The sequence below is a fragment of the Stylophora pistillata genome, chromosome 10 (assembly GCF_964205215.1).
Source record: "Stylophora pistillata chromosome 10, jaStyPist1.2, whole genome shotgun sequence".
NCBI classification, from domain to species: Eukaryota; Metazoa; Cnidaria; class Anthozoa; order Scleractinia; family Pocilloporidae; genus Stylophora; species Stylophora pistillata.
In genome coordinates, this window is record NC_142528.1 from 26742227 (window position 1) to 26759227 (window position 17001).

The 17001-nt window shown below is 39.0% G+C and overlaps 4 protein-coding genes and 2 pseudogenes across 4 annotated transcripts; all 6 read left to right on the top strand.

The window, feature by feature from the left end:
• LOC148722438 (uncharacterized) lies at window positions 1–1783 on the top strand. Its single transcript, XM_088737293.1, has one exon. The coding sequence runs from the start codon at window positions 365–367 to the stop codon at window positions 917–919; it is 555 nt and encodes a 184-aa protein (XP_088593419.1). The 5' UTR covers window positions 1–364; the 3' UTR covers window positions 920–1783.
• A 612-nt stretch (window positions 1784–2395) lies between these two features.
• LOC148722439 (uncharacterized) lies at window positions 2396–3514 on the top strand. Its single transcript, XM_088736669.1, has one exon. The coding sequence runs from the start codon at window positions 2446–2448 to the stop codon at window positions 2998–3000; it is 555 nt and encodes a 184-aa protein (XP_088592795.1). The 5' UTR covers window positions 2396–2445; the 3' UTR covers window positions 3001–3514.
• A 1489-nt stretch (window positions 3515–5003) lies between these two features.
• Window positions 5004–6689, top strand: LOC148722440 (uncharacterized; annotated as a pseudogene).
• Window positions 6690–7332: 643 nt separating this feature from the next.
• On the top strand, window positions 7333–8576 carry LOC148722441 (uncharacterized). Its single transcript, XM_088736668.1, has one exon. The coding sequence runs from the start codon at window positions 7415–7417 to the stop codon at window positions 8012–8014; it is 600 nt and encodes a 199-aa protein (XP_088592794.1). The 5' UTR covers window positions 7333–7414; the 3' UTR covers window positions 8015–8576.
• Window positions 8577–11942: 3366 nt separating this feature from the next.
• LOC148722442 (uncharacterized) lies at window positions 11943–13465 on the top strand. The gene has a single exon (XM_088735626.1). The coding sequence runs from the start codon at window positions 12224–12226 to the stop codon at window positions 12764–12766; it is 543 nt and encodes a 180-aa protein (XP_088591752.1). The 5' UTR covers window positions 11943–12223; the 3' UTR covers window positions 12767–13465.
• Window positions 13149–16918, top strand: LOC148722443 (uncharacterized; annotated as a pseudogene).
• The last annotated feature ends 83 nt before the right edge of the window (window positions 16919–17001 follow it).

The following is a 17001-nucleotide window of genomic DNA, read 5'->3' on the forward strand; positions in this document are numbered from 1 at the left end:
GAATCGAACATTTCGTCCAGGATCTACCTTCATACGGGGGAATCCATCTTTTGTTCGGGAGGGTGCTCTTTTGTTTTGATTTTCAAATGTAGAGCGTCCCTCGCATGCTTATTTTTTTTTTTTTCCAATTTTTATTTTTGTTTGTTTTTTTTTTCTTTTACTTTTGTACTTTTCACTTTTCGTGTGGAAAGATGATCGTGACAGACTCTTAAAATAAATGGACAATTGACGTCTCCTTCCAGTTTCGGAATCTCTTGAATTTCAGAAGCTGTTTTTTTCTGTAAATTAGGAGAGAAATTTGAATACAACGTTATTAATGTAAAACAATTGTTGGTCAAAATCGATTGTTGGCTTTTCTTCTACCATGGAACGACTTGAACGTGTTATCTTGTGGCATATTGCAAGTTTCCTCGATCCCGTTGATGTTGCACGTTTACGAGGAACTTGTCGAGGGTTACACTCACTGCTTCCAAAGGTTACTGTGACCGAAGATCTGTGGGAAGGAGAGAAGTTTCACATCTACGGTTCAGACGAAGGCCACTGGTGTCCTGAATTGTACTTTGACGGACCAATACTCGCGGGTAATTTGCTCAAACTAGAACTGTCGGTCGTGTGGCAGGACCAAGGCTGGGGGAACAGAAAAGGAGAGCTGTTCGCCTATTTGATGAGACCAAATCGCACAGGAGAGCCAGTTAAGATTGCGGAACACAGAAGGTTGTTAGGCATCGCGGAGCACCGCCGAACAACACCGAATATAAAGGTCGCTAAAGGGTACCCTATTGTGGCCAAGTCGAAGAAAGGCGATTTCTGCAGGTTTATGAGAAATGCTGGCGGGGGAGGAGGGCATGAACTGATTGTGGAGAAGTTTCAAGTCAAGGCTACAGTATGTAAAGTGGAGTGTTCAACTGACTTTAAATGAGAAACCTTTAATCAATTTAAAACGAGTTAATATTTACCTTGTATCCATTGTTATAGAAACGACTTAAGTCAGAGGAGCGTTATTTGAATAATAAAATTTTTTGTAGTCAATATGATTCACAAAGAGTATTCCAGCGATTCAAGCTAAGAATCAGCGAAGGAAGAAATGTCAGAAAGTAGGAATATTCTCTTGTCCTGACTTCTGTCTTGTTTAAAGTTCAACTGTGTTCCTGAATTGAGTGAGACTACCAAGCTGAACTTCGAGCTGTTGAACTTAAATTTATAACCAAAACCGAAAAACAGCAATGGAAAAAAAGGGTAAGATGCAAATGTTAAAACCGAAATAAAACGCACGTTTTAACTAAGGAACAATGGCTATTATTATGAATATGACTAAAACGGGCTGCCGAACTGAAATTGAATTTGAAATGTCCCCTTTCAATCAGAAACCTTTCGACCAGAGAAGTGATTTTTTTCTTCTTTAATCAATCAATAACTATTGTATCTGAATAAAGGTATGCTTGCCAAATTTTAAGGTTTTATTTCTGAAATGTTGGCATAGTTTTGAGTAGTCAAAAACCGACTTTGTTGCGTCCAATTCAGTCTGTAATCAAACCCTTCACTGAAAAGTCAGTCTCTCGCATTGCGCTGGTCCGATATCGTTGATCACTCGTGTTGTTACAGATCAAATTGGACTCATCTAATTCCTGCACTCCTTTCGATGTATATATCAAATTAAGATGTTACACTTGCACATCTTTCAAAATAGGAAGCATGATGTATTTAAAATACAAAAGTGTATGTCAAGCAATATTTACGCTGTCACGTAGTATTATGGTTTGAATATATCCTTGGTTAAAAGTCCTATTTGTGTTGATTTAGTTGATACATGTACTTGTATTTTTGTCGCGATCCATTAAGATTTTATCGCCCATCTCTCCGCTTTTTTTTTTTTTCCAAAAAAGTCGAAATTTTAAAAACGTCGTTAACGTTAGCAGCTTGGTTTGGGCGTCCCTAGCTGTTTTTACTCCGAATGATGATAATTATAATAATGATGATAATAATAACAACAATAAGTATAAGTAATAAAATGATTTGGAGTGTAATTAGCGCAAGTCAATTTTTCAAAGACGACAATAATAATAGCAATAACATAATAAAGATATTAATGATGATAATAATTATGATAATGAGACGGAGAACAGCAACAACAACAACAACAATGATCACAGTATTGGTAATGCCAATAGACTGTCAAAACAGATATTTCAAGCGTAGAACGACAAATAATTGCCCGATACTACCACCACCATTCCTGTACTCGCGGGTTACCCTGTGGGTTCGGTGTCATGACCATATCCCGTGATGGATTTGCTTTCAAAAATTATGGAATTAACTTTTTTGGCGAAAATGATTCAAATTTATTTAATTTGCTTTTTTTGTCGAATTACATTTCTAAGATAGAAGTGATATTTGACTCATAAACAATTTTGTTTCCCTTTCGAGTCTGCTGGCTTTTATTCTACCATGGAACGACTCGACAGTGTTGTCTATCGGCATATTGCAAGTTTCCTCGGTCCTGACGACATCGCACGTTTACGAGGAACTTGTCGAAGGTTATACGCACTGCTGCCTGAAGTTACTGTGAGCAAAGATCTATGGGGAGGACATGATTTTCGTATAGTTGGTTCAGGTGAAGGCTCTGGAATACCTGAATGGTACTTTGACGGACCAATACTCGCGGGTAATTTGTTCAAACTAGAACTGTCGGTTGTGTGGCAGGACCAAGGCTGGGGCAACAGAAAAGGAGAGCTGTTCGCCTATTTGATGAGGCCAAGTCGCACAGGAGAGCCAGTTAAGATTGCGGAACACAGAAGGTTGTTAGGCATCGCGGAGCACCGCCGAACAACACCGACTACGAAAATCACGAGAGAGTACCCTATTGTGGCTAAGTCGAAGAAAGGCGATTTCTGCAGGTTTATGAGAAATGCTGGCGGGGGAGGAGGGCATGAACTGATTGTGGAGAAATTTCAAGTCAAGGCTACAGTATGCGAAGTGGACTGTTCAACTGATTGTAAATGAGAAACCTTAAGTCAACTTAAAACGAGTTAACATTTACCTGGTATTTATTGCTTTAGAGTCAACTCAGGTCAGAGTAGCGCTACTTTGAATGATAAATTTTTTTGTAGTCAATATGATTCACAAAGAGTATTCCGGCGATTCAAGCTAAGAATCAGCGAAGGAAGAAATGTCAGAAAGTCAGTAAGAATATTCTCTTGTCATGACTTCTGTCTTCCTTTAAATTCAACTTTGTTCTGAGACTACCACCTCAAGCTATTGAACTTAAACTTATAACCAAAACAGCAGTGGAAAAAAAGGGTAAGATGCAAATGTTAAAACCGAAACAAAACGCACGTTTCAACTAAGGAACAATGACTACTATTATGAATATGACTAGAACGGGCTGCCGAACCGAAATTGAATTTCAAATTAATGTCCCCTTTCAATCAGAAACCTTTCGACCAGAGACGTGATGATTTTTCCTTCTTCAATCAATCTATGACTATCGCATCTGAATAAAGGTATGCTTGCCAAATGTTAGGGTTTTATTTCTGAAATGTTGGCATAGTTCGGATTAGTAAAAAACCGGACTTTTTTGCGCCCAGTTCAGTTTAATCAAACCCCTCACTGAAAAGTCAGACTCTCGCATTGCGCTTGTCCGATATCGTTGATCACTCGTGTTGTTACAGATCAAATTGAACTCATCAAATTCCTACACTCCTTTCGATGTAAATATCAAATTAGATGTTACACTTGCACATCTTTCAAAATAGGAAGCATGTTGTATTAAAAATATGAAAGTGTATGTCAAGCTATATTTACGCTCGGTTATGTAGTATTTTGGTTGGAGTATATCCTAGGTTAAAAATCCTATTTGTGTTCATTTAGTTGACGCTTGTATTTTTGTCGCGAACCAGTAAGATTTTATAACCACGTGCACGTCTCTCCGCTTTTTTTTTCTTCTTTTTTGCCAAAAAAGGTCAAATTTTGAAAACGTCGTTGATGTCAGGAGCTTGGTTTGGATGTCCCCAGCTTTTTTTTACTCCAAAATGATGAGAAATATGATAACAATGATTATAATAACTTATAATGAGTATAAGTAATAACATAATTTGGAGTTTAATTAGCGCGTGTCAATTTTTCTAAGACGACAATAAAATAGTAATAGATTATAAAGATATTAATCATGATAGTAATAACGATAATAATAAGAAGAACAGCAACAACAGCAACAACAATGATAACAGTAATGATAATGTCAATACATTGTCAAAACAGATATTTCAAGCGTAGAACAACAAATAATTGCCCGATACTAGCACTTCCATTACTGTACTCGTGGGGTACCCTATGGGTTCTGTAGCATGACCATGTCCCGTGGTGGATTCGATTTAAAAGATTATGAAATTAACTGTTTTTGACCAAAATGATTCATAGTTTATTTTGTTTTTTTCGGATTACATTCATAAGATAGAAGTGATATTCAACTCGTATACATTTTTGTTTCCTTTTCGAGCTTGCTGCTTTTGTTCTACCATACAACGACTAGACCGTGTTGTCTATTGGCATATTGCAAGTTCCTCGATCCTGTTGACGTAGTACGTTAACAAGGAACTTGTCGAAGGTTGTACGCACTGCTGCCTTAAGTTACTGTGACCGAGTAAAAAACGAATTTCCCGACCACACCACCACCATTACTGTACTCGTGGAGTACACATGGGCTCTAAAGCGTAACCATGTGGCGTGACGAATTTAAAAATCATGAAATCAACATTAATTACTAGTAGCGTGACATGAAAGTAAAAGATAAAATAAAAATCATGAAATCAACAGTTCTTGGCCGAAATAAGAAAAACAAAAACAAAAAAAAAACAAAAAAAAAGACTCATTCCATTGCTGGTCTAAAACAGCTCTTCTATTAATTGTTTATATCCATATCTCATTTTGTATGCTCTTTTTGTCGGAATACACGTTGAAAATAGGAGTGATATCATCCGTTTCATGTACATCTTTCGTTGTTGTTTCTGCAAGTAAGCGGTTACCGCACCGAAACCGACAACAACATCACGACTGACTCGCATTCAACAGTGAAGCTTAAGTGAAGAAGGCTGAATAACGCAACCATTTAAAGCTGTAGTCGATTGAATAACCTGTCAGATGTTTTTTGTATGATGGAGCTACTCGATGAACTGGTGTTACGACATATAACAAGTTTCCTCGATCCAGAAGATGTGGTACGCTTACGAAGAACTTGCAGAAAGATGCATGCATTACTGCCTGAAGTTGTTGTTACAGAGGATCTGTGGAAAGGAGAGGACTTTTATGTCGTCGGACCGCATCGTGGTCCCAGCTCACTTCACTTTGACGGGCCAATACTACCTAGTAAAGTGATCAAACTAGAGGCGTCGATAGTGTGGAATGATCAAGGCTGAGGGAACAGAAAAGGAGAGCTAATCGTTCGCTTAAAATTACTTCCTACCTTCGCGGGTGTCCTTCGAGAAAAAACTTGTACGCGAGCTAGTTTGAAGAAAACCCCAACAAACTATACATGAAAACAAAGCTTAATAAATGCAGTTTACGATAAAAATATAATTTCGGCGATTTTTTCATTTAGGAAGTGTCAGGAGCCGGTAAGGCGTGAAACGACCGAGGGTCCTTCTATTGAATTTATCGGGTATCGGATCCCGCGGCACGAGAAAAATGGCTGCAATCTCATTCACAAGGCATCAATCAACAAAACTGTGTCAGGCTTTTCCGATATTCTGATTGGTTGTCTAGATATTCGGATCTTAAGTTAGAGTCGCGAAAAATATGCGAAGCGTGTTACGTAAATGGACACCACGTAAAAAATATTTAAAATATCAAAATTTCCTGGCACACTTTTGTTCGTCATCATCCCAGGAATATTTCTTTACCCAAGGACTCCTCTCTAATTTTGAGTTTAGCTTTTTTATCGATGAGAAAATACTTTCCACGAGTAGATAACTTCCACGTGTGAATATTGTCAAGGGTGCGATGTAAACAAAATATGCAAATGACATGAAATTGCCACGAATATTCCCCCGGGGGGCTCGCTCCTCTACGAGATTATGACACCGTCCTGATTTAGTAACTTTTATTTGAAAATACGTTTTTCTAAATAAGTCGGACGCTTTTTGAGATTTTTAAATTTTTTTCTTTTGTAAACGTTAGTTAAAAAGTGTAACTTCAACCTAGTCCAAAAAAAAAAATAAACGATTTTTTTGGCCTCTGAAGGTAGGAAGTAACCTTAATGCGACCGAATTGTACCGGAGAACCATTTCAGATCGCAGAACTCTGGGGGCTGTTTGACACCGCTCTCCATCGCGGAATGGCGGCAAATAAGAAGGTGGACAAAGATCATTCCGTTATAGCCAAGTCCAAGAAAGGTGATTTCTACAGGTTTATGAGGGCTATCGGTGGCGGTGGGGGCCTACCCTGAAGTAAAGAACTTTCGAGTCAAAGTCATAGTATGTAAAATATCTGAATGATTTTCCGCGAAGACAAACTTGTAGATTTTACACCATTGACTGTGGACGATGAAGTAGAGAATTTCTTAGTTATGTTACAGACCAAATTGGACTCATCTAATTCCTACACTACTCCTTTCGATGTAAAATTTAAAATTACAATGTTTAACTTGCACATCGTTAAAAATAGGATACATGATGTATCAAAAATGTGAAAGTGTATGTCAGGCAATATTTACGCTGTTACGTAGTATTATGGTTTGAATATATCCTAGGTTAAAAATCCTATTTGTGTTCATTTAGTTGATACTTGTGTTTTTGTCACCATCACGATTTTAAAACTCCATCTCTCCGCATTTTTTTATGTGCCAAAAAGTTTCGAAAAATGAAAACGTCGTTAACGTCAAGAGCATGGTATGGGCGTTCCCAGCTATTTTTTTACTACAAAATGATGATTATAATAATGATGGTAATAATGAAAACAATAAGTATGAGTAATAAAATGATTTAGAGTGTAATTATAGCGAGTCAATTTTTCAAAGACGACAATAATAATAACAATAAGATAATAAAGACATTAATGATGATAGTAATAATGATGATAATAATAATAATAATAATAATAATAATAATAAGAAGAAGAAGAAGAAGAAGAAGATGGAGAATCACAACAACACCAACAATAACAATGATAACAGTAGTGATAATGCCAAATGACTATCAAAACAGATATTTCAAGCGTAGAACAACAAATTATTTCCCGACCCCACCACTCCCGGCATGACATTACTCGCGGGGTACCCCATGGGTTCTGTAGTATGACCATGTAACGTAATGGATCTTATTTCAAAAATTATGAAATTAACAGTTTTGGCCAAGATGATTCATAATTTATGTTGCTTTTTTGTCGAATTACATTTCTAAGATAGAAGTGATATTTAAATCATATGCATTTTTATTTCCCTTTCGGGCTTGCTGTCTTTTTTTCTACCATGGAACGATTCGACCGTGTTGTCTTGTGGCATATTGCAAGTTTCCTCGATCCTATTGACGTTGCACGTCTACGAGGAACTTGTCGAAGGTTGTACGCACTGCTGCCTGAAGTTACTGTAACCGAGGATCTGTGGGAAGGAAAGAAGTTTCATATCTACGGTTCACGTGGAGGCCACTGGTGTCCCGAATGGTACTTTGACGGACCAATACTCGCGGGTAATTTGCTCAAACTAGAAATGTCAGTTGTGTGGCAGGACCAAGGCTGGGGCAACAGAAAAGGAGAGCTGTTCGCCTATTTGATGAGGCCAAGTCGCACAGGAGAGCCAGTTAAGATTGCGGAATACAGAAGGTTGTTAGGCATCGCAGAGCACCGCCGAACAACACCGACTACGAAAATCACGAGGGAGTACCCTATTGTGGCCAAGTCGAAGAAAGGCGATTTCTGCAGGTTTATGAGAAATGCTGGCGGGGGAGGAGGGCATGAACTGATTGTGGAGAAATTTCAAGTCAAGGCTGCAGTATGCGAAGTGGACTGTTCAACTGGCTGTAAATAAGAAACCTTAAGTCAACTTAAAACGAGTTAACATTTACCTGGTATTTATTGCTTTAGAGTCAACTCAGGTCAGAGGAGCGCTATTTGAATGATAAAATTTTTTGTAGTCAATATGATTTACAAAGAGTATTCCGCCGGGCGATTCAAGCTGAGAATCAACGAAGGAAAAAATGTCAGAAAGTAGGAATATTCTCTTGTCATGACTTCTGTCTTCTTTAAAATTCAACTCTGTTCTTGAATTGAATGAGACTACCAGCAATGAAAAAACTTTCGATGCAAATATTAAAACCGAAACAAAACGCACGTTTTAACTAAGGAACAATGACTATTATTATGAATATGACTAAAACGAACTGCCGAACCGAAATTGAATTTCAAATGTCAATCAGAAACCACTCGGCAGGCGGAGGCGGAGGCCGAGGCCATCGATTGAAGGTAAAGAACTTCAGATTCAAGGCTATACTTTTCGCAGTCAAGTATTAAATCATCGAGTTTCAATAACAAACTGGTAGGTCTCCGAAGGGATGTTACTAAAACTTAAAACGAGAAACGGAGAACGGGGAGCGGGGAGCGGGGAGCGGGGAGCGGGGAGCGGGTGTACAGCGGTAACCCACCTGAGAATTCAAAATGGCGGAGTAAACGTAGTGTTTACAAACACTGATTTTATCGTATGTGCACGATCCTTCGCAGTAAAGCACTACTGATTTAAGCAATAGTGAAAATCAGACCTGAAAAAAATTCAGGCCTGTACGGGATTCGAACCACTGACCTCTGCGATACTAGTGCAGCGCTCTACCAATTGAGCTAACAAGCCAACTGGGAGCAGGCCATCAAATTAATTCGACATAAACCCGTAGATAATAAATCAAATAACAAACATATGAAATACATATATATGAACTGCGGTTATGAAACGTATGTGCCCGATCCTTCGCAGTAAAGCACTATTTAAGCAATAGTGAAAATCAGTTAGCTCAATTGGTTAGAGCGCTGGGGAGCACTGTTGTGCGCGGGTCGAAGTCGATGGTTCGAGCCCCGGCCGGACCAACACTCAGGGTCTTAAAATAACTGAGGAGAATGCGTTACCTTTCTATAATATCAAGAAATGGATAGACATTCTAGTCTTCTCGGATAAGGACGAATAAACCGTAGGTCCCGTCTTCTGCATCTATTAATTGATTAATTTGGTTAGGCAGGGGACGTTGAAGAACCCACTCACGAGATTACTGCGATGTGGTTTGCCCTGTTTACTGGGGATTGGTGGGAGGGAGCATCTTCAAATCTGTTTCCCTCGCCGGATTGTTTGTAAACTGCTGATGCAGTTCGGCCAAAGTCCCCCGAAAAGTGTTGTGATGCGCATTTGATCATATCTACATGTTAATTTGCGCAATATAAATATCAAATTATTAAAATCAAATTATTATTCAATAACATGACTTTGATGCGTCCAATTCGGTCGATAATAAAACTCCTCACTGAAAAGTTAGACTCTTGCATTGCGGTTTTCCGATAACGTTCACCACTCGTATTGTGACCGATAAAATTGGACTCAACTAATTGCTACACTAAACATATGGAAAAAGTGTAGTCAGGAGATGTCATGAGTTCTATGGAAATTGGTTGCCTCTGACTATTGTTATTTCTGAAACAGACGTTTCGGCTAATGCTGAAGCCTTCATCAGTGATATGAAAAACCGAAGATCGTTATCATATGCTATTTACGAAGCTTGCGCGCGTAACTATGTATTTGATGCGCGCGCATCAAATACATGAAGGCTTCACTCCTTTATTGTTGCACTCCTTTTGACGTAAATATAAAATTACGAAGGCACCCTTGCACATCTTTAAAAAGGGGAAGCACATGATATATCAAGAAATTGAAAGTGTGTGTCAGGGAATATTTTCGCTATCGCACAGTGCTATGGTTTGAATTTGTGTTCGGCTTCGGTAATTCAATACGAGCATTATGTCTCGAAACTCTAAAAAACGTTGTTAGCTTTTATACAGAAGCCTACAAGATACAATAAACTATAGCCGTCTAAATCTGTTGTTGCTTGAATCACCTATGAATTTCTGTTAAGTGGAACGATTGGACAAATTGGGTCAAATTGGTGATGTGGCTTATTGCAAGTTTCCTCGGTCCAGAAGATGTAGTACGTTTACGAAGAACTTGCAGAAAGATGCATGCAATGTTGCCTGAAGTTGTTGTCACCGATCGAGAATCTGTGGGAAGGAGACGACTTTTATGTCGTCGGACTACATCGTAATCGCAGTCATTTGAACTATGGTCCACTGTAATGTGTCAAAACTTTCGGATACAAAATAATAATAATAATAATAATAATAATAATAATAATTATTATTATTATAATTATAATAACAATGATAATAATGGCAGTAATTTGTTTATTTGTTTGTTTATTATTATTTTACAGAACATTACAAGCAATTATTATTTTTTTTTTTTACAGAACAGTACAAGCAAATTTACACAACCCGCATATAGCAGTAGCTAGTCTTGGCGGGTATTAGTAATAAATAAGTAAATACTACACATTGCAAGCTAAAGAAGTTTGATTACCACAATAAACTAAAGAGATTTTACAATAAACTAAAGAGATTTCATTACTACAATATTATTGGGGTTATAAGCCATGCATTAGTTTATTACATTATAAGCTAAAAGATACGTACAGTTGTCATAGAAATTAAATACAATAAAATTACTAGTGAGTTAAAACAAGACATAATAATCAAATACAGGCAGAGCAGACTGGAAAGTAGAGAGGAGAGAATTGTGATATACGGATGTGAGCGAAGTACTACAGTTATAATTTTCGATGATCATTGGTATTGAATTTCAATATTAGTGAATGGGCGTAAACATAATAGTCCTCAATCCCCGCAAGTATAGTCAAAAGCAACTTATGAATTTTCCTTTTAAATGCTCTTTTCGTGAGCTTACGCAAGTCAGGGTTTAGACAGTTCCATAACCTCGTACCAAACGCAGAGAAAGACTTCACATGCAATCTAGATTCCTGTACATAAAAATTCTCTGTGGAAGAAAAACGTGTTTTATATGTATGGACGTCAGATGAATTAATAAAAGTTCGGGAATATATTCCTAGGTGTAGAGCTAGTAGAAACGTCATGCATTATGGCAGAGATGGTTTCAAAATAGAGCATATTAATGGGTAGGATATTCGAAGTTATAAGAAGAGGGATAGCATGAGATATTTTGCTGGAGAAGAAAATCAATCGGAGTGCACGCTTTTGTAAGGTGAGAATCTTTTTTAAATCACTCTGAGCTGCCTGACGACCCCAAGCAGCTATACCGTAGAGCGAGTAGGGAAAAATCAGCGAACGGTAAATTTGAAGAAGGGTATTTAAAGGTACATGATGTCTTAGCCTAGCGATTATACCGACTATTTTGCTAATCTTCGAAGCAATATGATCAATATGAGGCCTCCAGGTTAAGTTCTTGTCAATTAGTACACCAAAAATTTTACATAATCTTTGCATTCAAGAAGTGTGAATCCATTGTTGTTGTTATCCGGAATTCTGATACATAGCTGATGATTAATTCTTTTTTGTTGAGTTCCAAATGGAAATTAAAATAATTTGCCGTCGCGGTTTCGGTTCGCAGACGACGCAAATTTTGGCGATTTCACATTGTTGTTTTGCATAGGACGGCTAAGAAATGTACAAAGTTTCAAAACGCACGTGCTGAGCTATTGTTCTGCCAATTAGATCTCTTGTTTTTCCACGTCCTCGTTGCCGTCGCCGTTGTGGTTGCTTAAGGTCCCTAATAATATTGGCTCTGTAGCGTGACCAGTCGCGTGACGGAGTTAAAAATCATGAAATCAACAGTACAAGTAGCGTGACATAAAAATCATGAGATCAACAGTTCTTGGCCGAAATAAGAAAGAAAGAAAAAGATAGGCTGTTTCCTTTGCTGGTCTAAAACAGCTCTTCCATCAATTTTTTATACCCATATTTCATTTTGCTCTTTTTGTCGCAATACACATTTAAAATAGAAGTGATATCACCCGTTTTATGTAAATGTTCCGCTTTCGTTTCTGCAAGTCAGCAGTGACCGCACCGAAACCGACAACAACATCACGACTGACTCACATTAAACAGTGGAGAAGGCTGAATAACAACCATTTAAAGCTGTAGTCGGTTGAATAACCTGTCAGATGTTTTGTGTATGATGGAGTTACTCGACGAACTGGTGTTACGACATATAGCAAGTTTCCTCGATCCAGAAGATGTGGTACGCTTACGAAGAACTTGCAGAAAGATGCATGCAATGCTGCCTGAAGTTGTTGTGACAGAGGATCTGTGGAAAGGAGAGGACTTTTATGCAGTCGGACCGCATCGTGGTCCCAGCCCACCTGAACTTTACTTTGACGGGCCAATACTACCTAGTAAAGTGATCAAACTAGAGGCGTCGATAGTCTGGAATGACCAAGGCTGGGGGAACAGAAAAGGAGAGCTAATCGTCCGCTTAATGCGGCCGAATTGTACAGGAGAACCATTTCAGATCGCAGAACTGTGGGGGCTGTTTGACACCGCTCCCCATCGCGAAATGGCAGCTAATAAGGAGGTGGACAAAGATCATCCCGTTATTGCCAAGTCCAAGAAAGGTGATTTCTACAGGTTTATGAGGAGGATCGGCGGCGGTGGGGGCCATACTCTGAAAGTAAAGAACTTTCGAGTCAAAGTCACAGTATGTAAAATATCAGAATAATTCTCCGCGGAGACGAACCTGTAGATTTTACACCACTGACTATGGACAGTGAAGTAAAGAATTTCATAGTTATTTCCATTCCAGGTAGATCATTTTGATAAAATGTTTTGAAACAACTGGAAGATGTTACGGCGTTAACTAACGGCGTAAAATCGTAGAGTAAGTATACATATACATAACCTTTTTTTTAATTTAAAAAAATATATATATAAATAAATTATCACATAATTATACCAAAGACGATATTGGCGTAAAATCTTCCAGTTTATCGACTGAAAATTAATAGTCACGTTATGTCATTATTCTTTGTTTTCAACCACGTGACAAACATTTGCTACGTCATACGCGGCCGCCATGTTGGGGGGATAACTAAGCTTTCAAAATGGCTTCTTCCGAAGGCGTGCCCGATGTGAACCTTCAGTATTCGGATTACTTTGCGGGTGTAGAGGGTCCTACGAAGTCAAGGTACCACGAAAAAATAACTGTTTAAGGCTTCGACCGATATGCGTTGAGAAAAAGTGATTTCTCCGAAAACTTCGAGCTCCTTCTGAACGTTCAATATCCAGATGTTGTGAACTACTTACACCAACCAAAATGAAGTTGTTGTGTTCGCCAGAGTTAGTCACGGTAGTGTATTTTTTTTCTGATGATCTCGCAGAGAAGCAAACAGAGCAAAATATAGGACTCATTTTTTATCGACCTCGGCTAACAGCTCTTGTTTTACTAGGTAATTTGGTTACTTCAGCTAAGTTGAAATTGTAAATTGGCCACCGTTAAACAAGGACCCTGACTATAAAAGGGATAGCTCCTCCCCCGTCTTGTAACGCAATCTTTGCTTCCATGGCTAATCGAAGATGGCTGACTAATGGAAGGTGAAGGGGGAAAAAGAGATTTGTACACGAAGACCGATATCCTTGTCTTGTTTCAATTGATTTCCACTTGAAAATGTTTTTATTGACGATTAAAAAGGGACGAATGGAGAAATACTGATCTTCATTTGCAAAACTCAAAAAATTAGGCTATCGCAATTTGAATTTCGCGCTCCTAACGGCTCCCCCTATCGCGAGATGGTCGTACTGGCCCTCTGACTCCCCTCCGTTTGCCTCAACTTCTTGAGCCGTCGATATCATTGACTAGAGGATCTCAGTAGTGTGACATGCTCAGAGAGAGTGGTTTTCATGTACGTATATGTACATTTGTGTACATGTAAGTAAATGTGTGTACGTGTATGTTGCGACATAATTCATCTTCCACTTCGAATTGATCCATTTTACGGTTGCTACGGTCGCGCACTAACTAGTCTTTAGCTTTAAAATTGCATTTTATTTTGCCATGGCGGATTTTCCATCAAAAAAAGCCAAAATAGCGGCGCGAGGTATACGAGTCCGAGTCTACGAGTCCAGTTATACACTGGAGCTGGCGGTCGAGCCCGGAATGGAAGAGCGATTGGAAAGCGTGAAGACAAGAATTCAGCGGTTGAAGGAACACCTTCATTTAGCGAGTCGAACACCGATGGCAAATGTTATTTTGATGGAACGACTCTTAGACTTATTCGAATGGTCTGAACAAAGAGGTATGGTAAGTGAAAGTCACTCCTCTTTGTTTACATCTTGCTCGTTCGCTCAGGCTTCTCATCTCGCCAGCGACGCGGCCACCCAAACCGACATAAACGGGTCCAATTTTTTTATCGCACGTTTTGAGTTATGGGGAGAAAAAGCCTCAAAAAAGGAAAAAAAAAATAGAGCGAAGTTCGAGAATAGGTCCCTTTGAAAGGAACATAGTTTTCTAAGTATTTTGACACGGCACTATGTAGGATATTTTTTGCCTGAACATTTTAGACGCGCGTTGCAACGAGAAGCCTATTTCACTAGCTACTTATGAAAAGGTCGAGGTTTTCAATAGTTCTTGAGGCCCGTTCAGGCAATATAGCCGATGATAGTTTGTTTTCCATCGGATTTCAGTCAACCAGACATGTTTCCAATCCGTGACCGAAATTATTTTATATGAGCACCCACGGGATTCGTATTTCAACACCACATAGTCCGTTGGAGAAACTGCGCGCGATTCAAATAAAAATTCTATCCAACGTGATCTCTTGTTTAATTGCAGAGGAGTTCTTGTATAAGTGTCACATGAAATCCCGTAGACAAAACGTCGAAGAAACTAACCACTTTATTACAACAATACAAAACCGGTATGAGAAGAGGATTTTTGTGAAAGATAATAAAGGTCATAAAAGCTAGTCTTCACCGCTAGCCCTCTGACCGTTTGCCTTCCTTACAGAAATGACATCGCAAGCGGGTGTACATTCCGTGGAGCCAACTGAGTGGAGCCGATCATCTTTTCTTTGCCGTAAACGAAAATGGCAAAATTCGTAGAAGTTTGAGATATGCACTGGCTGCAAGTGACCTTTCCGTTACAATAGTTTTGCCGATATCGCACGGTCACGGACTGGTTGATGTCGACAGTTCGGTGTCAGGGGTGAAATGACTGACGGCTTGCCCAGGGCAAGTGTCCTTTTATAGTCAGGGTCCTTGTTTAAGTGTTAAAAAGCTGACGTTTCGAGCGTTAGCCCTTTGTCAGAGCGATCTAGTCGATCTTGACACGACAGCTTCAAGTTCAGAAGACATATCACTCATTGTACTCACATTAGCGAGTGATATGGCATATTTCAAGGATTTAAATTTTGGATTTAGAATTAAGACTTTTTGTGTACTCTCACTTGGTGAATCGCTCACAGAGAGCCCAGGACATCCCACTTTGAACATGGTTTCTGGCAGAAAAATATGGAACTGTAATTGCTTCCCATTGCTATTGCATAGCAGGGTTGTGTGAAGGGTGGTCTCATGTTGGGGCAGAGCTTTTTGCTGTGGAGGCTGGTGTTAGAATTAGAGACTCTACCACATGCACACAGGAAAAGAACAAATGGCTTCTCTCTAGTCATATGAAAGAAATCCCCATTACCTATAATTGAGTTGGATTTTACCTCTGCCTGAAGGAAGCATGAATTGATGGTGGAGAAACACTGGTTAGTCCTATGGCTACTAGATCTAACCCTGGGATCTGAACAACCAGGACACCTGCCCCAACCCCAGAAGAGCAGAAAACTATTTTTAGAGTATTTCTGGCTGTACAGTAAATTCAGCAGTCTTGTCCCTTGTCGCACCTTTAAATAAGCAGTATACTTGTGAAGAAATTGGTAATGTACCCAAGCCCTTGCCCAATAGTGTTTTTTTTAGAGAAGAGTGTTTGCAGTTAGATTACCAGTACATAGAGTTGCTGCAGCAATGTCAACAAATATCGCTTGAGATTACACCTGATGAGTGTGGAGCAATAGAAGCTTCAACTAGAAAGCAGTCACAATATGAAGTTTGATACTAAACGGCAGAAAGGCAGGTCGTATTACTGCTTCCAATCTAAAAAATGCTTGCAAAACAAATACAGCTAAGCCTGCTAAGAGTCTTGTTAAGTCCATATGCTACCCTGAAACCCATAAGTTTTCAACTGCGGCCATGAGGTGGGGTTGTGAAAACGAGGGTAGGGCTCACAAAGCTTACCAGTCTGACAATTTCTGACCATGAGTCTTTGACAATTTCTGACAGTGGTCTCAATATTGATCTAAGGTGACCATACTTGGGAGCTTCTCCTGATGGGATTAACTGCAAATGCTGTGGGATGGGTGTGTGTGAATAAAATGTCCATATGCACACAAGGATTCCACAATCGCTGAGGCTGCTGGCCAAACCAACTTTTGTTTAAAGAAAGAAGAGTTTGGTAAAGTTCATCTTGACAAAAGTCATGCCTACTACCGAGTTCAGGCCCAGATCCCTATCTGTGAGGTTTAATATTGTGATTTTGTGGTGTGAACAACAATAGATCTCTTTGTACAGAAATTCTTCCTGACCAAGAGTTTTGGGAAAATGCACGCTCTGTTTCCTCTGATTTCTTAAGCAAGTGCATTTTGACTGAAATTGTAGGGAAGTAATATACATGCCCAGGGTGTGAAGCTCTAGCCATTCCATCTTTATCAACATCATCTGGTGATGAAGAATAGGAAGGGCTGTAGTGCTATTGTCAACAAGATTTTGAGGGCAGCACATTAATTGGCTGTGACAATGATTTGTGCAAAATAAAATGGTATCATTTGTCATGTTTGAAGTTGAAAGAAGAGCCTTTAAGAAACTAGATCTGTCCAACTTTTTATAGAAAAAATTAACTGAGCAATCATGATTGAA

Coding starts and splice junctions, on each gene's coding strand:
- LOC148722442 (XM_088735626.1), top strand. CDS start 12,224: ATGATGGAGTTACTCGACGAACTGGTGTTACGACATATAGCAAGTTTC.
- LOC148722439 (XM_088736669.1), top strand. CDS start 2,446: ATGGAACGACTCGACAGTGTTGTCTATCGGCATATTGCAAGTTTCCTC.
- LOC148722438 (XM_088737293.1), top strand. CDS start 365: ATGGAACGACTTGAACGTGTTATCTTGTGGCATATTGCAAGTTTCCTC.
- LOC148722441 (XM_088736668.1), top strand. CDS start 7,415: ATGCATTTTTATTTCCCTTTCGGGCTTGCTGTCTTTTTTTCTACCATG.